This window comes from Tamandua tetradactyla, chromosome 1 (genome assembly GCF_023851605.1).
Source record: "Tamandua tetradactyla isolate mTamTet1 chromosome 1, mTamTet1.pri, whole genome shotgun sequence".
NCBI classification, from domain to species: domain Eukaryota; kingdom Metazoa; phylum Chordata; class Mammalia; order Pilosa; family Myrmecophagidae; genus Tamandua; species Tamandua tetradactyla.
Genome location: NC_135327.1, coordinates 25,293,593 through 25,319,609, shown reverse-complemented (window position 1 = coordinate 25,319,609; position 26,017 = coordinate 25,293,593). Strand labels below are relative to the sequence as shown.

At 37.5% G+C, this 26,017-nt stretch overlaps 1 protein-coding gene across 1 annotated transcript in view; it reads left to right on the top strand.

The window, feature by feature from the left end:
* Positions 1-26,017, top strand: part of DNAAF9 (dynein axonemal assembly factor 9) — a 189,849-nt gene that overhangs the window by 39,228 nt on the left and 124,604 nt on the right. Inside the window, exons 4-8 of the mRNA XM_077156837.1 lie at positions 804-928; positions 1,668-1,764; positions 2,681-2,787; positions 18,290-18,367; positions 24,903-25,001. Coding sequence (XP_077012952.1) covers positions 804-928; positions 1,668-1,764; positions 2,681-2,787; positions 18,290-18,367; positions 24,903-25,001 — 506 coding nt within the window. The remainder of the gene's footprint in view (positions 1-803; positions 929-1,667; positions 1,765-2,680; positions 2,788-18,289; positions 18,368-24,902; positions 25,002-26,017) is intronic.

Here is a 26,017-nt window from a genome sequence, read left to right as displayed (position 1 = left end):
AATATTCAGTTTAGAGTTTTGTTACTTTGTCTCTATTCTAGTTTGCTAGCTGCTGGAATGCAATATACCAGAAACAGAATGGCTTTTAAAAAGGGGAATTTAATGAGTTGCTAGTTTACAGTTCTAACGCTGAAATAATGTCCCTGTTACAACAAGACTATAGAAATGTCCAATCAAAGGTGTCCAGGGAAAGATACCTTGGTTCAAGAAGGCTGATGAAGTTCAGGGTCTCTCTCACATCTGAGAAGACACATGGTGAACACAGTCACGGTTTCTCTCTCGACTGGAAGGGCACATGGCGAGCAAGGCATCATCTGCTAGCTTTCTCTCCTGGCTTCCTGTTTCATGAAGCTCCCCACGAGGCATTTTCCTTCTTCATCTCCAAAAGTCGCAGGCTTGTGGACTCTCTGCTTCTCGTGGCTATGTCATTCTTCTCTGCTCTCTCTGAATCTCTTATTCTCCAAAATGTTTCCTCTTGTATAGGACTCTAGAAACTTATCAAGACCCACCCCAATGGTTGGAGACATGTCACCTAATCCAGCTTAGCAACCATTCTCAATTAAATCACATCTCCAGGGAGATGATCTGATTGCAGTTTCAAACATACAGTATTGAATAGGGATTATTCTGCCTTTATGAAATGGGATTTTGATTAAAACATGGCTTTTCTAGGAGACATACATCCTTTCAAACCAACACAGTCTCCAAAATAGTTTTAATGACCGTACTATTTTTGTGGGCAAAAAATGTCTAAGGAAAATGCCTTTGATGAATTTACTTTTGTTTTAATTTTTTTCTTGCAGATGCCATTATATTGATTAAATCAGATAGTGTCCATCTGTACTGTAATCCTGTAAACTATCGCTATCTTTTACCATATGTGGCACATTGGAGAAATCTGCATTTCCACTGCATGACTGAAAATGAGGTGAGGAGAAAAGATAGAATAGGTACTTAGAGATACTCTAAGAATACTCTGTCAGGAAAGTGTTGATCTGAAACAGGAAACCCCCAAAAAGTCAAATTGTAGAGTATGGTTACACAAAAACAGTTACTTGTTTTAAGTAGAAAGTTTCATATTTCAGTCTGAAGCTAACTTAGAGATGAATTGTGTGCCTGAAGGAGGCAAAATAAACTGTTCAAATTTGGACCTAGTAGTAGACTTGTGGGCCTGCTGTTATGCAGAGAGCATGACATCTGTATCTTTGCCACCAGCTTGAGCCCCATCTGTCAGGAATAGTGCTTGAAGACTGCTCCAGGAGAGTTTGTGACATTTCCCTGGTTGGATTTTTTTATCTCCTTCTCTTTTCCTTTGGCCTTTTTCAAGGGTTTGGCTGAAAATCAGATTGGGATTTGGAATTTCGTGGAAGTTATGTCCTGATATTAGTAAAAAACCTTCTTTCCATGTGAACTTTTAAGGATTTGTAAAAACAGGTTTTATCTCTTACATTTAAGACTGATCTATTTTGAGTTGTTTTATGTATGGCATAAGGTAAGGGAATGACAAGTGTTTCTGACCAGCAAACACAAAAAGTTGGCTTTGGAAACACCCCCTTGGGTGGGGTCCTCTATAAATGTCATTTATAGATTGAAATAACTCAGACAAACTGGAGGACTTTGTGTGATGTCTCATCAGGACTTGTTTTCCTTTCAATCTCCCTCTTTAGTATGAAGATGAGGAAGCAGCAGAAGAATTTAAAATTGCCAGTTTTGTGGCCATGGTTCGAGACTGTAGTAAAATTGGCATTCCTTACAGTTCCCAGGGTGCGTATCTGGCAGTTAGCCATTTTGGAATCTGGCTTGGGGTGGTGGGTGAATCAAATCTTTCTACTTAATCTTTTCAGTGGAGGCATTCAGCTGGCATACCCGTTGATTCATTTGAAGAAGTAGCAGTGGTCAAGCAAAATGAAAATTTGGGGAATCTTCTTATTCAAGGTTTTATTCATAATTGTGAAGTTTCTACAGCAATACAATAGGCCATATATGGTCAGGTAGAAGAGTAGAAAAGGAATTTAACACAGTTGACATCTAATCTGTATCACTTATTGTACATAAGTATATATTGTATATAACTATAGATGTGGGGCCTCTTGGTAATTAGAAATAGTAATCTGAATATCTGTTATAAAAAATATGATAGCAAGGGTCAAAAATTATTTTTAAAAACAGAAAAAAAATCACGTTTAGCAGTGTTTATATCTTTAAAATAAACAACCTTTTACATTGAAGCTATTGTTACAAGGAGGGAAAACTTTTTATTTGGTAATTTTCCTTTGAGGAAGTTGTTTGGCAATGGTCCTTGAGGGACAGGAGCCAAGTTTGGGTCTGTTAATCATTATGTCTACTAAATGATGCAAGTTAGATGAAATATGCCACTGTTTATTTATCTATTTATTCATTTTCATATTTATTTCCATGCGGCCTACTTAGGAAACCAAAATGTAAAAAATACTGAAGAGAAATCTGAATTTGCATAACTTATTTGTGGTTTAAATTTTCCTTGGGTTTCATTTGACATTTCTAGTTTCGATATCTAACCGTTGTATCTGTTTCTTTATTTTTCCAGTTGAGGCCTTGAGGATCTTGTGAGAATGATGCCTGTTTAACTGCATTAGCTCAGGTTTGGACTGTCATATCCTGGATGGTATTTGATACATGCTGTTGTATTTGATTCCTCTAGGTCACCTGCAGATATTTGATATGTTTGTGGTGGAGAAATGGCCGATTGTACAGGCCTTTGCCCTTGAAGGCATTGGAGGGGATGGATTTTTTACCATGAAATACGAGGTATGCATAAAAAACAGTATGCCTGGGTTTTGTTTGCCACAGGCCTGTTCTGAATTATGAAGGACCCACAATATTGGTGTACATCATTATACCACCCTGCAAAACTGTCAGTAATCTTCCAGTGGCATAAAGGAGGTTTGGAAAAGACATGAAATGGAAAACAGTTGCTGTTTAAGACATATTCTCCAAACTGAGCTGGCTCCAAACTGAGCGCCTATGTCTTATCTTGTTGGAATTTTTCTCTGTCCTCCCTCCTCTCTTTTCCCTATTCTGAGTTAACTTTTCTTCCTAGCTACCCCCAGAGCATGCTTGGCTAACTCTTAATTATAGTTTTTATTACCCTATACTGTTTTACATTTGACACATACCCCACTCATCTACTCACCCACCTCTGTTCTCTGGACTGGAAGCTCCTTGAGAACAAAATCAGTCTTTATGTTTTGTTGTTGTTGTTTGTATCTCAGGAATTCATACAATTCAGAAATTATTCAAGAGCAGTGAAAGGGACAGTACAGTTTGTGTGTACTGGAGGAATAAAAGACTTTGCTTTTGTGATAAGAACAATGTCTTTTTTTGCAGTACTTCTTACATCTAGGAGATGGCGAATAAGTATTTGTTTAGTGAAATTAATGAATAAGTCTGGGAGAGAGGGTCATCCAGAGTATAGATTAGGGAGAACAACCTGGTAGGTTAGCCTCATGACAGGTATCTCAGTCCCCCTGGAGGATCCCTGCTGAAATGACCTGTTCCCAGTGCAGGAAACCATGGAGGAAGAGCACTGTCATGCTGGAATTGGGACATTCTGTTAGAGATAGAGCAAGTGGGACCAAGGCACAGGGCCAGTCCTATCCCTCCTACTGGGAAATAGCAGCATCCCTAGGAATTCAGTGGAGACTTGCCTGGCAGAACCACATCACAAATGCTAACATGAAGGAGCATGATCTGTGGGGTAGAAAGGAAGCTTTTTGCCACTCTGAAATCATAGTGTTTCACACTGGCTATAAGAAGCAGAGCAACAACAAGACTGTGGCCCATGATAGTAAGTAATGTTTTCTCATTTAAAAAAGTTGGAGCTTGAAAGGACTAAAAAGGAAATTTATGATTTTTAGCAATAATCATCATTTTTATTTTTAATTATAGTATTAAATAGACATTTAAATAGAGTATGTACTATATGCCAGGTGGATCAAGACTTATTAAAAGATTCAACAAAAATAAGAAAGAGATCATAGTAGATTAGCTGCATTGATAGATCAGATGCTTTTTAAAAATATTTTTTCCAGGAAACTATGAAATCAGAAAAAATATCTCTAGTACTTTTTAGAAATGGAGTTTATAAAGCAAGAAATGAGATAGCACAGGTAAAACAAGCAGAATTAAAGGGAGATAGATGATATCCAACAAGGATTATAAGAAGTCTCAAAATATATAAGCGGAATTGAGAGTTTCATTAAAGAATAGAAATTAAACTCAGTATCCTCCAAAACTGTGCTTTTTTAAAGTATGTTCCACAGGACAAAGGTAGGGGCCTGTGTTAATTTGCAAACTACTGGAATGTGATATCCCAGAAACAGAATGGCTTTCAAAAAGGGGAATTTATTAAGTTGCAAGTTTACAGTTCTAAGGCTGTGAAAATGTCCAAATTAAGTCACCAGCAAGAGGTTATCCTCACTCAAGAAAGACCAATGAAGTTCAGGATTTCTCTCAGCCCGGAAGGCACGTGGCGACGTCTGCTAGCTTTCTCTCCTGGCTTCTTGTTTCGTGAAGCTCCCCCAGGGGTGTTTTCCTTCTTGGTCTCCAGAGGTCTCTGGCTGTGTGGATTCTGTTGGTTCTGGTTTCTGTAAAGCTTTTTCCAAAATGGCTCCCTCTTAAAAAGCTCCATTAAACAGCTCCACCTTGAATGGGTAGAGACGTATCCACAAGAAAACCATCTAATCAAAAGTTACCATCCACAATTAGGTGGGTCACATCTTCATGGAAACAATCAAAAAGATCTCTCCCAGCAATATTGAATGAAGATTAAAGGACATGGCTTTTTAGGGGTGCATAATAGCTTCAAGCTGGCACAGGGCCGAAAAAAGATAAAAACAATGAGAAAGAAGATGATAAAATCAAGAGTAGAGAATGGAAATTGGTGATATTGAAAAATGAAGGAATTAATTGAAGATTTTTTTATAATAGCCTTTGTCTCTCTCCTTCCACCTTCTTGCCCCCTCACTGGATGGAAGGCCATTAGGCATTTAACAGCTTTCACCTCTACTCCAGGAAAAACAGAGCAGGGGCAAGAGTGTGGGAGGTTTCTCTAAAGAATTGCCAAAGCATAAACCAAGCAAAGAGAACCTGTTGACTAGTGTGGGTTTTTGTTGCCTGACAGTAAAGCACTCCACCTTTTGACATTTAGAATTCAAGAGGGGTCTTGTAATAATATCCTCTTGGTTGTCTCCTCCTCTTAAAAAAAATTCCTGATAGTTGACAAATAACTGCTAAGAATAGAACTCCTATTAGCCTTTCCATTGCCTTGTTTGAAAATATGAATATGCAACCAAAGATCAACAGGCATTTGATTAAACACCTGTAACTTGAGAGAAAAAGATCAAGATCTAAAAAAAAAAAAAAAAAAAGACCAATTCAGTAAGATCCAAAGAAATTTAAGTAGAGAGGAGAGCTTAAGACTCAAAACTCTAATTAGGAAGCAGAGAGAAACGTAAGACTTGATGTCTATACAACAAGTGTATGTTGAAATAAATAATGTATGGAAAATAAGAGGCCTAGGAAATTATAACTGATAAAATTAATAGATGGGTTGGAAGATAAAGTTAGGAAAATCTCTAAAAATATAGAATTAAAAACAAGAAGATATAAAATAGGAGAAAAATTAAAACATAACAAGGGCTGATCCAACAAATCTATCTAACAAGTAGGAATTCCAAAAAAAGAGACCAGAGTTACCAGAACGGAGGAAATTGAAAAATGAAAATACAATAAACATTTGCAGTGATCAAGAGAGGAAAAGTTTTAAACTTTTGTGAATCAAAGAACTTTGTCAAGAAAGTAAAAAGGGGGTGGGCCGCGGTGGCTCAGCGGGCAAAGTGCTTGCCTGCTATGCCGGAGGACCTCGGTTCGATTCCCGGCCCCAGCCCATGTAACAAAAAACGGAAAAACAAAATACAATAAAACAAGAAAATGTTTAAAGATGTTTCCCTTTCTTCCTTCCTTCCTTCCTTCCTTCCTTCTATCCTTCCTTCCTTCTCTCTGTCTTTCCTTTAAAAAAAAAAAAAAAAAAAAAAAAAAAAGAAAGTAAAAAGACAGCCTACACAATTGGAGACAATATTTGGAAATGACATATCAGATAAGGGTCTAGTATCCAAAATACATAAAAAGATTGTTCAATTCAGCAACAAAAAGACAACCCCATTACAAAATGGGCAAAAGACATGAACAGAAACTTTTCAGAAGAGGAAATACAAATGGCTAAAAGGCACATGAAAAGATGCTCAACTTTCCTGGCTATTAGAGAAATGCATATCAAAACCACAATGAGATATCATCTCACACCCACCAGAATGGCCATTATCAATAAAACAGAAAATGACAAGTGCTGGAGAGGATGTGGAGAAAGAGGCACTCTTATCCACTGTTGGTGGGAATGTCAAATGGTATAACCACTGTGGAAGGCAGTTTGGCAGTTCCTCAGGAAGCTAAGTATAGAATTGCCATATGGCCCGGCAATACCACTGTTAGATATCTGTTCAGAGGACGTAAGGGCAAGGACACAAACAGACATTTGCACACCAGTGATTATGGCAGCATTATTTACAATTGCCAAGAGATGGAAACAGCCCAAATGTCTATCAACAGATGAATGGCTAAACAAGCTGTGGTATATACATACGATGGAATATTACACAGCTGTAAGGCAGAATAAAGTATGAAGCATGTAACAATGTGGATTAACCTTGAGGACATTATGCTGAGTGAGATTAGCCAGAAACAAAAGGACAAATACTGTATGGTCTCACTAATATGAACTAACATTAATGAATGAGCTTGGAGAATTTCAGTTAAGAACAGAGGTCATCAGGTGATAAAAATAGGGTAGATATTGAGTAATTGGAGCTGAAGGGATACAGATTATAAAAATTCAGAAATGGATAGCACAATACTACCTGATTGTAGCACAGTAATGTAAGTACACCGAATGAACTGAATGTGAGAATGATGGAGGAAGGCTGGGGGCACATATGAAACCAGAAGGAAAGGTAGACGATAAAGACTGAGATGATATAGTCTAGGAATGCCTGTAGTGTACAATGATAGTGACTAAATGTACAAATCAAAGCATGTTTTTTCATGAGAAAGAACAAAGGAATGTCAATATTGTAGGGTGTTGAAAATTAATGGTCATTCATATTTTAAAACTTCAATTTCTGTGTGAGACTGAAGCAAAAAAATGCTTATTTTGTACAAAATTTATATTTTTGTACTATTTATAATAGAACTTATATGGACAGGTTGATTGAACAGCATAAGTACATGGAACGTTGAATAGGGCATGAGATTTTGTAGATTTGTTCAGTGTGATGCCACAATACATCCCAGGTGAATAAAGAGTATTTGTAAAGTCGCCTGGGAGGAATGGTGAGAAAGGGGGGAAATTCAACTTTCCCATTTGGAGAATTCCTGATATTCTCATAAGCAGCGGGGTCAACCAAATCAATAGGCTGTGCCCTCAATCTTGGGACTTGTTATATGAAACTTATCCCTGCAAAGTATAGACTAAGCCTACTTAAAATTAGGCCTAAGAGTCACCCCCAGAGAACCTCTTATTGCTCAGATGTGGCCTATCTCTCTCTCAACCAACATGGCAAATAAACTCACTGCCCTCCCCCTCTCTATGTGGGACATGACTCCCAGGGGTGTAAACCTCCCTGGCAACGTGGGACAGAAATCCTAGAATGAGCTGGAACTCAGCATCAAAGAATTGAGAAAGGCTTCTCAACCAAAAGGGGAAAGAGAGAAGTGAGACAAAATAAAGTATCAGTGGCTGAGAAATTTCAAACAGAATCGAGAGGTTATCCTGGAGGTTATTCTTACACATTATGTAGATATCCCCTTTTTAGTTTGAGGTGTATTAGAGAAGCTAGATGGAAGTGCCTGAAACTGTAGAGCTGTGTTCCAGTGCCATGTTTCTTGAAGATGAATGTATAAAGATACAGCTTTTACAATGTGACTGTATTTCACAATCATACAGATTGTGAAAACCTGTGTCCGATGCTCCTTTTATCTACGGTATGGACAGATGAATAAAAAATATGGATTAGGAGTAAATAAATAATGGGGGAACAAAAAAAAAGAAAGGTAAAAGTTTTAAAATTAAATCTTTTAGCAAGTATGAATTGGGGCAGAAGAACCTTAAACCTATCTGTGATTTTTTTTGAACACTAAGGATTAAAAAGAGTATCTTAAAAGGCTTCCAAGAAGAAAAAATAAATCATCTACAATAAAACAACACAAACCAGATTTCCTTCGTCCTGAAACAACCAAACCAAAACCAGAAAAAACAGAACTACACTCACAAAATATGAGACAACAATTTTCAAGACAGTGAACATCAGACATTGAGGGATAATAATCTTGAGGGATGGAGCAGGCAAGGTTAGCCCTATAATTGCCCTAGCTTACTACCTTGAGAAAGTTTCCAGGCCTTGGCATGAGCAGGGGATACCTGGTAGGAGCCCAGGGTGCTCACTGAGTTGAGGAGCTGCAGCTGAGAGTCTGGGGAGATTAACACAGCTAGAGTATCAACTAGGAAAGTGATGCTAAGAGAAAGAACTCTAAAGATCTGCAAAGATCCTATCCCAAGTATTTAGCAAAGCATTGATCAGTGCATGTTTGAGGTAACTACCCAAAGCTGAGGGGAAAAAAACATCTGAAAGTGTTGACAGCAGCACCTGATGTGTGCTCAGGACTGGGAATAGTGCCTGTCCCCACCAGTCAGACAGGAAAAATAATTCTTAGAGCACTGGGTGGAGTAGTCAGAAAGGTCTTGTCTGGGGGAATAATCAGTCCTAGATTGAGCAATTGCTTCAGACCCTCCTAACAAATCATAAAAAGCAAGTCCAAAGGGATCAGACTATTTCCAGATAACTGCATATCAGAAAAATGCATGAAAGCATTTATAGGAATACAAAATATCTAGCACTTAATGAGGTAAAATTCACAGTGTCTCACATCCAATCAAAGATCAGGTTTACAAAGACACTGGAAAACACAACTAATAATGAAAATAACTGATTAATCGAAATGGAACTAGAATGAACAGAAATCTTAGAATTAGAACACAAGGATAAAGCAGTTATTACAACTGGATGCCATAAATTCAGGAAGCTAGAGGAGAGATTGAATATTTTAAATAAAGACATAGAAAATATTTTAAAAGACACAAATCAAACTTCTAGAGATGAAAAATACACTGTTAGGTTTATAAGCAATATAGACGTTACACAAGATTAGTGAATTTAAAGCCAAAGCAATAGAAACAAACTATCCAAGATGGAGCACAGAGAGAATAAAGAACCCCCCTCCAAAAAAATATAGGAAGGACATCAGTCAGCTATTGTCCTCCAAGCATGAGGATAGAATAAAGACATTAAAGAAAAAAAAATTGCCTCCCCTAAATCCTTTCTTAGAATCCTGTTAGAGGATGTACTCCAGCAAATAAGAGAATTAACCAAGAAAGACAAGTAATCCACAAAATTAAATCCACCACCCAAGAACCCCAGGATGACAGCCAAGAGAATTCTCAGCATGAAAGGTACAGCTTTGTAGTGCCTACTTAAAAGCTAGACTAAAATGAAGCAGGAAGGTAGAAGAAGGTGGAATCTCAAGAATAAAAGGAAATTGATAGATTATCTGATATGTTTAACTCATTAGTTCTCAGTCGGGGATGATTTTCCCACCCGGGGGGATATTTGGCAATATCTGGAAATATTTTTTATTTTCTTGGAGTGGGACAAGAGATGATGCTCCAGGCATTTAGTGAGTAGAGGCCAGGATGCTGCTGAGAATCCTACAATGCGTAGGGCAGCCCTATACAACAGAGACCTATCCAGCCCAGAATGACAGATGTGTTGCTATTGAAAAATACTAATTTAAGCATACTGTCAATTCTAGTAAGGCAGTTAGAAAAAGTTTTAAAGAATTGGTTTGTAAAAAAAAAATTTGAAATTGAGTAATTGAGATTGTTAGTAACTTCAGGAGAAACAAAAATTTGTTGAAGAAAGCAAATAAATAAGAGTATAGTAGAGGAGGGGGCCAAGATGGCGGCTTGGTAAGGTGCGTGCATTTTAGTTCGTCCTCCAGAACAACTACTAAGTGACCAGAAACAGTACAGAACAGCTCCCGGAGCCACAGCAGAGACCGGACACACAGCGTACCCCAGTTTGGACCAGCTGGACCGGCTGTGAGTCTCTGCAGTGGTGAGTTCCCCGAGCAGCATGCGCTTCCCCAAGCCGTGGCGGCCGGCAGCCGGTGCCCCTCCCTCACAGGCAGCTTCCTGGACCGGCTGTGAGTCTCGGAGCAGTGAGTTCCCCAAGCCACGGCAGCTGGCAGCCGGTGCCCCTCCCCCACAGGCAGCTTCCCGGACCGGCTGCGAGTCTCCAGACCGGCTGCGAGTCTCGGAGCAGCGAGTTCCCCAAGCCATGGCGGCTGGTGGCCGGTGCCCCTCCCCCACAGGCGGCTTCCCGGAGTGAAAGGAAAGAGTCTCCAACAGTAGCAGGGACTGAGTCCAACCAAACACCGCTGGTGGCATTGATGGACAAATTCTGGCTACTAGGGGTGGGCCCCCAGCTCAGGCGAAACTGATCGGGGTGGAGGTCGCCTGTTGGGCTGACTGAAAGAGAGGAAAGGGGACGAAACGGAGCCTTCTGCGGCTGTTTCTGCGGAGGCTTGGTTGCCTCTGGACTCAGCACTGGGATTGCACAGGCTACAACTGCCCCAAACACAGAAGCAGGCTGCTTTTGGGGCTGTCTGCCACCTGGGCCTTCCCCACGGGAGGGGTGAGGTGCAACTCAGGTGGAGTCCCTCTCTCAAAGAATTCAGATCCCAGGCCTTCACAATTTGAAGCCATTAAAACCAGCCTACAACCTTTCCTCTGTCTCCACCACGCCCCCAGCAGGGAGAGCCTTCCAAAGTTAAAGGAGCCACAACATATTTTGCTGGTGGGACCCGCAGACAGACAAGCACCACATACTGGGCAGGATAAGAAAAACAGAGCCCAGAGACTTCACAGGAAAGTCTTTCAACCTGCTGGGTCTCACACTCAGGGAAAACTGACGCAGGTGATTCCTTCCCCCTGAAAGGAGGCCAGCTTAGTCCGGGAAAACCCAGCTGGAGTCTCTAATACCTATGTAGACCCTCCTAAGGGTAGGGAGGGAAAAGGTACCTTACAAGCAGGACAAGAAACAAGAAAATAAGAACTGAACATTTATCCTCTGTTAAACAAAACTTAAGCTAGAGGCCCAGAAAAAGCTGAACTGAAGGTCAATGAACAGATAGACAACAAACTCATCTAGCAAGAAAACCCTAGGTAAGATAAGTGAAAGCATTCTCCAGAATAAACTAATTAAGGTAATTAAATGTCCAGATGCCAGCAAAAAATAACAAATCACACCAGAAAAATTGAAGATATGGCCCAATCAAAGGAACAAACCAATAGTTCAAAAGAGATACAGGAGCTGAGACAACTAATTCTGAATATACGAACAGAAATGGAAAACCTCTTCAAAAACCAAATCAATAAATTGAAGGAGGACATGAAGAACGCAAGGAATGAACAAAAAGAAGAAATGGAAAGTCTGAAAAAACAAATCACAGAACTTATGGGAATGAAAGATACAGTAGAAGAGCTGAAAAAAACAATGGAAACCTACAATGGTAGATTTCAAGAGACAGAGGTTAGAATTAGTGAACTGGAGGATGGAACATCTGAAATCCAAAAAGAAATAGAAACTATAGGGAAAAGAATGGAAAAATTTTAGCAGGAGTTCATGGAATTGAATGATAATATGAAGCACACAAATATACGTGTTCTGGGTGTCCCAGAAGGAGAAGAGAAGAGAAAAGGAGGAGAAAAACTAATGGAAGAAATTATCACTGAAAATTTCCCAACTCTTATGAAAGACCTAAAATTACAGATCCAAGAAGTGCAGCGCACCCCAAAGAGAATAGATCCAAATAGGTGTTCTCCAAGACACTTACTAGTTAGAATGTCAGAAGTCAAAGAGAAAGAGAGGATCTTGAAAGCAGGAAGAGAAATACAATCCATCACATACAAGGGAAACCCAATAAGACTATGTGTAGATTTCTCAGCAGAAATCATGGAGGCAAGAAGACAGTGGGATGATATATTTAAATTACTAAAAGAGAAAACTGCCAACCAAGACTCCTATATCCAGCAAAATTGTCCTTCAAAAATGAGGGAGAAATTAAAACACTTTCAGACAAAAAGTCACTGAGAGAATTCATGACCAAGAGACCAGCTCTGCAAGAAATACTAAAGGGAGCACTAGAGACAGATACAAAAAGACAGAGAGAGAGGTGTGGAGAAGAGTGTAGAAAGAAGGAAAATTAAATATGATATATATAATACAAAAGGCAAAATGGTAGAGGAAAGTATTACCCAAACTGTAATAACACTAAATGTTAATAGACTGAATTCCCCAATCAAAAGACATAGACTGGCAGAGTGGATTAAAAACAGGGTTCTTCTATATGCTGTCTACAGGAAACACATCTTAGACCCAAAGATAAACATAGGTTGAAAATGAAAGGTTGGGAAAAGATATTTCATGCAAATAACAACCAGAAAAGAGCAGGAGTAGCTATACTAATATCCAACAAATTAGACTTCAAATGTAAAACAGTTAAAAGAGACAAAGAAGGACACTATCTACTAATAACAGGAACAATTAAACATGAAGACATAACGATCATAAATATTTATGCACCAAACCAGAATGCCCCAAAATACGTGAAGAATACACTGCAAACACTGAAAAGGGAAATAGACACATCTACCATAATAGGTGGAGACTTCAATTCCCCACTCTCATCAATGGACAGAACATCTAGACAGAGGATCAATAAAGAAACAGAGAATTTGGATATTACAATAAATGAACTAGACTTAACAGACATTTATAGGACATTACACCCCACAACAGCAGGATACACCTTTTTCTCAAATGCTCATAGATCATTCTCAAAGATAGACCATATGCTGGGTCACAAAGCAAGTCTCAACAAATTTAAAAACATTGAAATCATACACAACACTTTCTCGGATCATAAAGGAATGAAGTTGGAAATCAATAATAGGCAGAGTGCCAGAAAATTCACAAATAACGTGGAGGCTCAACAACAAACTCTTAAACAACCAGTGGGTCAAGGAAGAAATTACAAGAGAAACTAGTAAATATCTCGAGGCGAATGAATGAAAACACAACATATCAAAACCTATGGGACGCAGCAAAGGCAGTGCTCAGAGGGAAATTTATTGTCCTAAATGCCTATATCAAAAAAGAAGAAAGGGCAAAAATTCAGGAATTAACTGTCCACTTGGAAGAACTGGAGAAAGAACAGCAAACTAACCCCAAAGCAAGCAAAAGGAAAGAAATAACAAAGATTAGAGCAGAAATAAATGAAACTGAGAACATGAAAACAATAGAGAAAATCAGTAAGACCAGAAGTTGGTTCTATGAGAAAATCAACAAGATTGATGGGCCCTTAGCAAGATTGACAAAAAGAAGAAGAAAGAGGACGCAAATAAATAAGATCAGAAATGGAAGAGGAGACATAACAACTGACCTCACAGAAATAAAGGAGGTAATAACAGGATACTATGAACAACTTTATGCTAATAAATACAACAATTTAGATGAAATGGACGGGTTCCTGGAAAGACATGAACAACCAGCTTTGACTCAAGAAGAAATAGATGACCTCAACAAACCAATCACAAGTAGAGAAATTGAATCAGTCATTCAAAAGCTTCCCAAAAAGAAAAGTCCAGGACCAGATGGCTTCACATGTGAATTCTACCAAACATTCCAGAAAGAATTAGTACCAACCCTGCTCAAACTCTTCAAAGAAATTAAAGTGGAGGGAAAGCTACCTAATTCATTCTATGAAGCCAGCATCACCCTCATACCAAAACCAGGCAAAGATATTACAAAGAAAGAAAACTACAGACCAATCTCTCTAGTGAATATAGATGCAAAAATCCTCAACAAAATTCTAGCAAGCCGAATCCAGCAACACATTAAAAGAATTATACATCATGACCAAGTAGGATTCATCCCAGGTATGCAAGGATGGTTCAACATAACAAAATCAATTAATGTAATACACCATATCAACAAATCAAAGCAGAGAAATCACATGATCATCTCAATTGATGCAGAGAAGGCATTTGACAAGATTCAACATCATTTCCTGTTGAAAACACTTCAAAGAACAGGAATAGAAGGGAACTTTCTTAAAATGATAAAGAGAATATGTGAAAAACCCACAGCTAATATCATCCTCAATGGGGAAAAACTGAAAACTTTCCCCCTAAGATCAGGAACAAGACAAGGATGTCCACTGTCACCACTGTTATTCAACATCGTGTTGGAAGTTCTAGCCAGAGCAATTAGACAAGAAAAAGAAATACAAGGCATCAAAATTGAAAAGGAAGAAGTAAAACTATCACTGTTTGCAGATGATATGATACTATACGTCGAAAACCCTGAAAAATCCAAAGCAAAACTACTAGAGCTAATAAACGAGTACAGCAGAGTAGCAGGTTACAAGATCAACATTCAAAAATCTGTAGTGTTTCTATACACTAGCAATGAACAAGCTGAGGGGGAAATCAAGAAACGAATCCCATTTACAATTGCAACTAAAAGAATAAAATACTTAGGAATAAATTTAACTAAAGAGACAAAAGACCTATACAAAGAAAACTACAAGAAACTGTTAAAAGAAATCACAGAAGACCTAAATAGATGGAAGGGCATCCTGTGTTCATAGATTGGAAGACTAAACATAGTTAAGATGTCAATTCTACCCAAATTGATTTACAGATTCAACGCAATACCAATCAAATCCCAACAACTTATTTTTCAGAAATAGAAAAACCAATAAGCAAATTTATCTGGAAGGGCAGGGTGCCCCAAATTGCTAAAGGTATCTTGAGGAAAAAAAACGAAGCTGGAGGTCTCACGCTGCCTGACTTTAAGGCATATTATGAAGCCATAGTGGTCAAAACAGCATGGAACTAGCATAAAGGTAGATATATTGACCAGTGGAATTGAATATAGTTCTCAGATATAGACCTTCTCATCTGTGGACATTTGATCTTTGATAAGGCAGTCAAGCCAACTCACCTGGGACAGAACAGTCTCTTCAATAAATGGTGCCTAGAGAATTGGATATCCATATGCAAAAGAATGAAAGAGGACCCGTATCTCACACCCTATACAAAAGTTAACTCAAAATGGATCAAAGATCTAAACATTAGGTCTAAGACCATAAAACAGTTAGAGGAAAATGTAGGGAGATATCTTATGAAGTTTATAACTGGAGGCGGTTTTATGGACCTTACACCTAAAGCAAGAGCACTGAAGAAAGAAATAAATAAATGGGAGCTCCTCAAAATTAAACACTTTTGTGCATCAAAGAACTTCTTCAAGAAAATAAAAAGACAGCCTACACAATGGGAGACAATATTTGGAAACGACATATCAGATAAAGGTCTAGTATCCAGAATTTATAAAGAGATTGTTCAACTGAACAACAAAAAGACAGCCAACCCAATTACAAAATGGGAAAAAGACTTGAACAGACACTTCTCAGAAGAGGAAATACAAATGGCCAAGAGGTTCATGAAGAGATGCTCAATGTCCCTGGCCATTACAGAAATGCAAATCAAAACCACAATGAGATATCATCTCACACCCACCAGAATGGCCATGATCAACAAAACAGAAAATGACAAGTGCTGGAGAGGATGTGGAGAAAGAGGCACTTATCCACTGTTGGTGGGAATGTCAAATGGTACAACCACTGTGGAAGGCAGTTTGGTGGTTCCTCAAAAAGCTGAATATAGAATTGCCATACGACCCAGCAATGCCATTGCTAGGTATCTACTCAGAGGACTTAAGGGCAAAGACACAAACGGACATTTGCACACCAATGTTTATAGCAGCATTATTTACAATTGCAAAGAGATGGAAACAGCCAAAATGTCCATCAACAGACGAGTGGCTAAACAAACTGTGGTATATACATACAATGGAATATTATGCAGCTCTAAGACAGAATAAACTTATGAAGCATGTAATAACATGGCTGGACCTAGAGAACATGAAACTTATGAAGCATGTAATAACATGGCTGGACCTGAGTGAGACTAGCCAAAAACTAAAGGACAAATACTGTATGGTCCCACTGATATGAACCGACATTAGTGAATAAATTTGGAATATGTCATTGGTAACAGAGACCATCAGGAGATAGAAATAGCGTAAGATAGTAGGTAATTGGAGCTGAAGGGATACAGACTGTGCAACAGTACTGGATACAAAAACTCAGAAATGAACAGCACAATACTACCTAATTGTAATGTAATTATGTTAAAACATTGAATGAAACTGCATGTGAGGTACAGTGGGTTTTTGTTTTTTTTCTCTCTATTATCGTTTTATTTCTTTTTCTGTTGTCTTTTTATTTCTTTTTATAAATCGATACAAATGTACTAAGAAATGATGAATATGCATCTATGTGATGATGTTAAGAATTACTGATTATATATGTAGACTGGAATGATTTCTAAATGTTTTGTTAGTTAATCTTTTTTCATTAATAAAAAAAGTATAGTAGATACTTTACCTATAATAATAATATTTGTTCTTAATATTATAAAAATAGTTATTGATGTAAACAAAAACAGTCATGATAGTTGATGAGGTTAGAATATGGTAGGATGGAGGGAGAGCATGTATAGCAAAAAAATATCGGAATTGGGAAGGGCATAGAAGAGCTGTAGCTTTTTTATTTTAATTGATTTAAAAAATTTAACAACAAAAACATTAACATATGATCATTCCATTCTACATATATAATTAGTAATTCACAATATCATCACATAGTTGCATATTCATCATTTCTTAGACATTTGCATCAATTCAGAAAAAGAAATAAAACAAAAACAGAAGAAAAAAAAGATTATACATACCATACCCCTTACCCTTCACTTTCATTGATCACTAGCATTTCAAACTAAATTTAACATTTGTTCCTCCTATTATTTATTTTTATTCCATATGTTCTACTCCTCTGTTGACAGGGTAGATAAAAGGAGCATCAGACACAAGGTTTTCACAATACACAGTCACATTGTGAAAGCTATATCATTATATAATCATCATCAAGAAACATGGCTACTGGAACACACAGCTCCACGTTTTTCAGGCTGTTCCCTCCCGCCTCTCTATTACATCTTGAATAACAAGGTGTGATTTCTACTTAATGTGTAAGAATAACCTCCAGGGTAACCTCTCAACTCTGTTTGGAATCTCTCAGCCATTGATACTTTATTTAGTCTCATTTCACTCTTCCACCTTTTGGTCGAGAAGGTTTTCTCAATCCCTTGATGCTGAGTTTCAGCTCATTCTAGGATTTCTGTCCCACGTTGCCAGGAAGGTCCACACCCCTGGGAGTCATGTCCCATGTAGACATGGGGAAGGTGGTGAGTTTGCTTGTTGTGTTGGCTGGAGAGAGAGGCCACATCTGAGCAACAGAAGAGGCTCTCTTGGGGGTGACTTTTAGGCCTAAATTTTAAGTAGGCTTGACCTATCCTTTGTGGGGTTAAGTTTCATATGAACAAACCCCAGAAGAGCTACATCTTTGTCATAGCAAGTCAATATTTAATTTCCAAATTGATAAATCAAGAAATAGTAATAAAAGCATATTATATCAAAACATGGAGGTCAAAACCAGGAAAAATATATTGAAACAGCTAAGTGGTTACCTTTGATATATGAGACTGGTAGAGTTCGTGAAAAGTTGGCTTAGGGAATTACTTTTTCTTTTTTTAATTATAAATCTTTATTACTGTTCAATTTTTTTAACCATGGGCAGGTATTATTTTGATAAAAATTTTATTTAAACAGGCAAAAATATATATGTACAGTATGTATATATATGTGTGTGTGTATATATATTTATCATTGAAGATATTTGAAAGATATACTAGAGGTTCTGGAAAAATAAATTATTTAAATGAGAGAGCATTTACTAAAATGCTCAGGTTTTAATATAATTGATAAAAATTTGATTTTTTATTCTAATGCTGACTTTTTACTAAAATAGTCATGTTCTTAACTGTAAGAAATTAATTCTGATTGTGCTAATGATATTGATTCAAGAATTCAGTGTTTTTTCGTCTGTGTTGCAGTTGCAGGATGTGAGTTTGAATCTATGGAACATCTACAGCAAAATGGATCCTATGTCTCTGGAGAGTTTGCTTTCAGAAGTAAGGAGCCAGGCTGTATTTATCTTATAAATTTTGTCCAATGAATATCATTATTACTAATGATACTTAATTTGAAGAAATGGAAGCTATATTTTAGTTTACTTTAGTCAAAGAATAGAGCAGTATCTTTCCTGATTGTTGTCTTTGGGTTTAGAAGAGAGCTTGGAAACATGATGGTACCTCCTCTTCTCTGAAAAAAACCTCTATATGAGGCAAGATCATAGCATCCTGCCTGGGCCAGAATTTAGGTTTATACTTAAAGATATTCTTTCTGTTGGACTGGACTTCAGAAAAACAATACTGAGGCAGAATTAAAGATTGAAAAAAGAAGAGCTGTGCATGAGGTTATATGCACAGCTATTTGATGATACTGTGAGCCAGTGATTGTATACTTCGATGGTTTGTATGGTGTGTAGATATATCTCAGTAAAACCACCCCCCCACACACACACACACAAAAGGGCTCTGGCTTAAAGGAAACTGGATAGAGTGAGGTCAGCAAACTTTTTCTGTGAGGGCTCAAAAGTAGTATTTTAAGCTTTGCAGACCATTGAGTCTCCGTTGCAACCATTCAACAGTGCCATTGTAGCACAAAGGCAGCATTAGACAATGCTTACAGAATGGGTGTATCTGTATTCTAAGAAAACCGTATTTCTACAAATAAGTTGTCAGCACAGGTTGTAATTTGTCAGCTCCTGGGTTGGCACGTCAGGCATTAATTATTCATCTAAATGTTGAAGAAAAAAATTGGTGACAGGTGGGGGGAGGGAGGAGCAATTTACAGTTAGGAGTGAAAAAACAAAACTGAAGCTACCAAAATAGGTACTTTGATTAAACAGGGCAGTGGTGCCTCTCCATGGCCATGGATAGATATGCATTAACTGTGTTTGGCTTTTTAAAAATTAGTCATATTTTTAGTAAATTAGTTTACGTGCTGGATCCTCTTGATGTGTCACTTTAACTTTATATAGTCATTTAGGATAGGTGGGATTTACTGTAGTTTTTTATAACCAGCAATAGTCACTAAAAAGGGTACCTAAGACTGATTGATTAGAAGGGTAAGTATAAAAAGAAAATTAAATTCTTAATGAAGAAACTAAGATTTATTGACATTTAGAACACAGACTAACACTGGTGTCTTGGCTCAGTCCACATGTAAATGGTCAGATGTTGTATGCTGTATCAGATCCACAGTAAGGGAGGGATTTGCATGGTAACCCTTCCTTATCCTTTGCCCTCTACATATAGTGTAGTGCAAGGTCTTGTGATTTGCATGCTGGAGGGTGGTAGTAATGTAGTTAATTTTCTTTGAAAAGACTCTTGAAATCAGGAAATGGAGAATGATCACGAAGATCTTTTGATCCACATAGATGTGTTACCTGATGGCAAAATAGAGAAGTTTATATATGTATACTGTATATATAATTTATAAATGAGAAAATATATGTGTAGGATGCTGCTGTAACACTTTTAGTTATAAAGGTGTACGATCAGAGAAATTGGAGAACACTGAGCTACAGAGTAAAATGGAAAATTTTTGTTCACAATGGAATTTGGCCCCTCCCAACTTCTCACTGACATCCTCACCAAGTAAAGAAAATTTGAAAGCTCATTGTACAAGTAAACTGAGACTTAAAAAATGTCATATCAGATTCTGGATGGAATTGATACTAGTTTTAAAAATAACTGGGCAAGATTGAAGAAGAACCTTCCCTGTCTTCACTGATCACATAACTTACCTTTACTTCATGTAACAGACACCATCTGTAGAAGAGATAGAAAGTACTTTGTCCGTTCTCTACCAGTTTTCTTTAGGCGTAGTGCAGAATAGATGGAGGTGGAAGAGAGGAACCTTGTGTGAAGTGGTACATGCTGGGTGTAGAATTTGTCCATTGATTGAGAATCCTAGGGAACAGTGAAGAAGGGTTAAAAGGAACATATCATAATATGGGAATTGGATCCTAAGCTAAAGTCTGAAAAGGGCATTTGACCACATATGATTAAACATTTGTTTTTTCTATAGGTAATGAGTGAGAAAATCTATTCTTATTCTTGTGAGTAAATAAACACATGCACACACTTACTGCATAGATTTTACAAAAACTGTTGTGGATTTTAATTGATAATTTTATCATAGCCATGTAAGAAAATGAGTCCTTTTCTTAGGAAATGTATACTGAGATACTGAAGCATATAGGGATAAAGAGTCATTACTTCTACAACTTATTCTTAAATAATATTTCACACCCAAGAGATTTAACATTGCTTCAGTAATCTAAGATACAGACCATATTTTAATTTCTATAATTGTCCTTAAAAATGTACACTCTAGGTGTTCCCCAATCCTGTGTTTCCCACTCCACCATACCCTACCTCAATTTAGGATCAATCAAAGTTCATACGTTGCATTCGGGTTTGTGTCTCTCTTTAGTCTCCTTTAATGAACACAGATGTTCTTTTAATTTTCAGACATTGCCTGTTTGAAGAGTGTAGGCCAGTTGTCTCATAGAATGACCCTCATTCTGGATTTGCCTGATTGCTTCCTCATGATTAGACTCAGGATAAACATTTTTGGCAAGATTATTACATGGGCAGTGTTGTTGCCCTCCCATTGTGTCGTGTCAGGAAGCATGTAATGTCAGTTTGTTCTGTTATTGGTGATGCTAAGTTGGACACTTGGTTAAGGTAGTATCCATCTTCTCTCTCCATTTTAAAGGAACGTTTTTTCCGTTGTAATTACTAAATCTGTAGGATAATACTTTAATGCCAATGAGAATACCTTTCAGTATCCTTTAACAGTCCACGCTAATAAGTTATTGTATTGGGGCTTGTAAAATGATGGTTTCCCAGAATTGTAATTTCTTCTACATGTATTACCTATAAAAAGAAAAAAAAACTTTCTTCACCTCCTTTCTGGGACCCTCTTCCTTTGTTTTCTCCCTCTATTTTTAAGTAGCAATATGAACCCATTTTAAAAATAATTCAATGTGTTATAATTCATTACCATTATTATTCTTTTGTTTTTAAAAAATAAGCTATTTTTAAGGGAAGTTTTAGATTTATGGAACAATTGTGCAGAAAGTACAGAGGGTTCCCATGTACCCCTTTCCCCTGCCAGCCCCCCTCATACACACACACAATTTCCCTTCTTATTAACATCTTGCATTAGTGTGGTACATTTGCTATAATTGATGAACTAATATTGATATGTTATTATAAACTAAAACCCATAGTTTACAATAGGGCTTATTCTTCGTGTTGTGCTATTCTTTTTGACAAATGCCTGATGTCATGTATCCACAGTCCCAGTATCATACAGAATAGTATCACTGCCCTAAAAATGCCCTGTGCCCCATCTCTTATCACTCTCCCCACCTTTTGAAGCCCTGGCAACCACTGATCTTTTTACTGTCTGTAATTTTACCTTCTCCAGAACATTATATAATTGTAATCATATAGTATGTAGCCTTTTCAGACTGACTTCTTTCACTTAGCAATGTGCATTTAAGATTTCTCCTTGTCTTTTTTGTGACCTGTTATTCTTTTTCAGTGCTCAAAGTGACCCGTATTTGTTTACTGGGAGCCTCTTCAGGGATAATTTAGTAGGTGCTGTAATAACATTGGAAGCTTAGAGAATAAGTGAAATAACTCTGCCTGGGAGTGCTCAAGTTTGCTTCTCAGAGGAGTCACCTGTGGTGATGAAAGACTTTTCCAGGCAGAAGAGGAGATGGTATGATCATTTGAGGCTCAGAAATTCTAAAATCCCAGAATCAGCCCCTTTTGAACATTATGAGAAGCTGCTTAAATTTAACTGCCTTTCCACTGTCTAGTCCTTAATCCAGCCCTTGCTCTGGCTTGGGAACGACTCCACAGATATGGACTTTGCACCAATCTGAGAGTTACCTCTGCTAGGAACCAGCCCAGGGCCAGTAGTTCTGTATGAAGTTCATTGTCCTTGCCCACTAGCCAAGGGCTAGAACACTGGAATGATTCTTGGGGTTTTTGGACCTTTGCCACTTATTTGACCTTGATCTATCTGGGCCTCCTGGATTTGGCCTTGAAAAGTCTGAACAAATAGACTTTCCCCTCTTCATTATTACATCCACTGACCAGCTTCACCTCCATACCCAGTATCCATTTCCACAAATAGTGTTTGGGATAGGGAGAAGTTGGGGAACAATGTGTCTGGTAGAAAGCACACAGGCCTTGGGTATCTCTTAATCTAGATATATTTCTGCTTTTGCTATTTGTTGGCATTACATCCTCAGGAAGGTCTCTCAGTGCCTCTGTCTCCTCATCTATATTATAGGAATAGAGAATTATACAAGAATGTTAGAAAGATCAATAAGGTAAAAATACATGAAAGAACACTTCATAAATGATGCCAGTTATTTTTAGTGATGAGAATTCATTGTATCCTTCATTTCATTCATAGTCTGGAGCTTTTAAAGCAGTATTTAACAATTCATTGTGCCTTGTACTGTAGTTAGTACTAACACATCTACCTCCCTGAGGAAAATTTTTTGTAAGTAAAATGGTTACTTTCTTCTGTGTATTCCCCAAAGGACAGTATTTTTTTTTTTAATCTAGAAAAAGCCAGAGAATTTCTACTGCTCAACTGTATAACTTTGCTTCCTATCATAGACCCAAACCTGTCACCAGGTAGGCCAGGAAGTGGAATTGAAAAACAACATGTCTTCTGTAGTAATAGCTATATTGGTCCTTCTTGTTTTTAAGTCTCACAAAGTGAAGCATTTTGGTATGCAGTTATTACTTTTACTGATATTCAAATTGTTCCAACATTGGGCAGTGTGCTCCTTTCAAGATGGATCACAAAGATTTTTAATACAATCCTTATAGTCCTTGATAACTTCCTTGCCATCTGCTATATAAGAAGTTCCAGGCTTATCTTGTTTATTTCCTGTCCCAGACACAGAATCAGTCATTTTTCTAGTAAATTCTGGTTTCAGCACCACAGTCTAAGTGCTAGGGATGCTGATTACTACTTGGCTGGTCCTTGTTTCTAGATCTCTTCAATGGGCAGAGCTAGGATATCTTTCTCTTTCTCCCTCTTCATATATGTATATACACACAAACCACACACACACATACACCTGTCCACATACCTTTGCCTCATGAGGTCATACTAATGTTTCCAGTACAAATTTACCATGATAGGATGTTTTCTTAAGTTCTTCTATTTTACGTTTTTATCTGCTTCTCCCTATAAGAAAAATTTTGGTTTACAAGGACACTGGGATGATGGAAGCAGACCGTCACATAATTGATTGGTTTGTTTTATCCCACATTATACATAAAACATATTCTAAAAACAGTATCAGTGCTGTAATCCATATAATTATATATAGACAGATTATATAGATATACATGCATATGTATAGATATGTGTATATGTTAGTCTGGGCAGCAAGTAGAGTAGCCAAGCATTGGTGAGAATGTTGTTTACACTAAGTTAGGTATTCCAGCAGAGGTCCATTTGAACCTTATGCCTAGGGCCAGAAGTAGATTCTATATATGGCTGGCTCCCTATACATCCTTGACTAGAAGACAAGACTGGAGGAGAACATATACCTAGCTGGTAATTTTTGGTGCAGCAAACAGAATGCTTGCTGTGAGCAAGGCATCAGGCTAGGTTCTCATTATACACACGTACATTTACACAGTGTAAGGTGGACAGTGAAGCCGACTTTCCAATTTGAGTATAAATTACCGATAACATCAGAACAAGATCAGAGATAAAACTTCAGGCGTATCTTAAGCAAATCATAGCTGATGCTTTTTACTTAACTGATGATGCCTTAAAGAAAAGCCAATAGCAAAAAGCCTCATGTAGTAGTTGGGAACAGGAATGAGTTCAAGGAAGAAGCTGAAAAGCAGGTGGGATGAGGAAGAGAGCAGAAGCTGCATGGAGAGGAGTGTCAACTGCAAAGCGCAGTTTCTTAGTACTCTGATAGCTCCTAGGAGGAGAGTGTGAAAAGGAGGAGACATCTCTGAGCCACCCCTGGCACCACCAACCATTTTAACTGAGGTCAATTAGTATGGCCTTGAACAAATCTTCACTGATGAGACCTTTTGGCACTAGAAGTACGTGCTGTCCTTTAGGTGTCTCATAAATAACTCCCTCTATCAAGACACTTGGGGGGCCACTATTACATAGCTTTATTGAGTTGTAATTTACATATCATAAAATTCACCAATTTTAAATCTCCGATTCAGTGACTTGAGTACATTTAAAGAGTTGTATAATCATCCAATTTTAGATCATTTCTATCAACCCAGAAAGATCTCTTATGTCTACTTAACAGTCAGTCCAACCACTATTCTACTTCTCTCTTTACATTTGCCATTTCTGGATATTTCATATAAATGGATCATATACCAGGTGGTCTTTTCTGTTTGATAGCATATTTGAATGCTCTAGTATTTTGATGTCAGATCCAGTTTCACAATTCTAGTTTTCTAAAATTCCCTCTTTATATGATCAAATAGATTATCTTTTTTATTTTCTTCCTAGGATTTAGTAGCTTTTGAACACCAGTGGACTAACTTCTTCGCCAGTTTTGACACAGAAATTCCTTTCCTCCTGGAACTTTCCGAATCTCAGGCGGGTGAGGTATGTAAGGGAAGTCAAAGGGAAAGGAAAATTGGTTATTTATTTATTATTTTTTCAAAATACAAAACTGTCTGTCCTAATTTGTTTTGGTTATCATTTCCTTATGCTTTCTTGCATATTATAAAGTTTTTCTTCCTGTGCCAACCCCTATTTAAGAAGTTTTTTCCTGTGCCAGCTACTCTATGGGAAGGATACTTACTTTTCAGTATGATGGTGCTTCTGTCTGCTAAGAATTCTGTTGAGCACTCAGAGGGAATAAAATATAAACCTAGTTAATGAGCCAAGGAATAATTCTCCACATGAGATTAGCTTGTCAGTTGAACCTGCAAGTAATGCCTGGCTCTCTTTCCAGGCATACAATAGTTAATAGTGAGAAGGAGTTACCAGGTTCAGGTAAAGGACCACTCCATGAATAAATTGAAGTATCTAAATTGAGAACTAAGGTACAGGACAGTCCCAAGGACTAGTTAACAGGAAGGATCAGAAGAGCCACCTTGAGCTTGCATTTGAGCCTATTTTGGACTTACACTGCCAGTCCTCAATTTTCCTGTGCCCTACTGTGGCCCAGAACAAGCTCTACCCCAAATCATTTGAAGATGGAGTTGATCTTTCCTTATACTCTCACCTTAATTTTTTTTTTAATTAAAAAAAATTACAAGAAACAAACATTCCCAACACATATACTCAGCAATTCACAATATCATCACATAGTTGCATATTCATCATCATGATCATTTCCCAGAACATTAGCATCAATTCAGCAAAAGAAATAAAAAGACAACAGAAAAATATAACAAAGAGAAAAAAAAAATTTTTACAGGCCCTACCCCTTACTGATCCCTTTCATTGATAACTAGCATTTCAAACTAAATCTATTTTAACATTTGTTCCCCCTATTATTTATTTTTATTCCATATGTTCCTCTCATCTGTTGACAATGTAGATAAAAGGAGCATCAGACACAAAAGTTTTCACAATCACACAGTCACATTGTGAAAGCTATATCATTATATAAT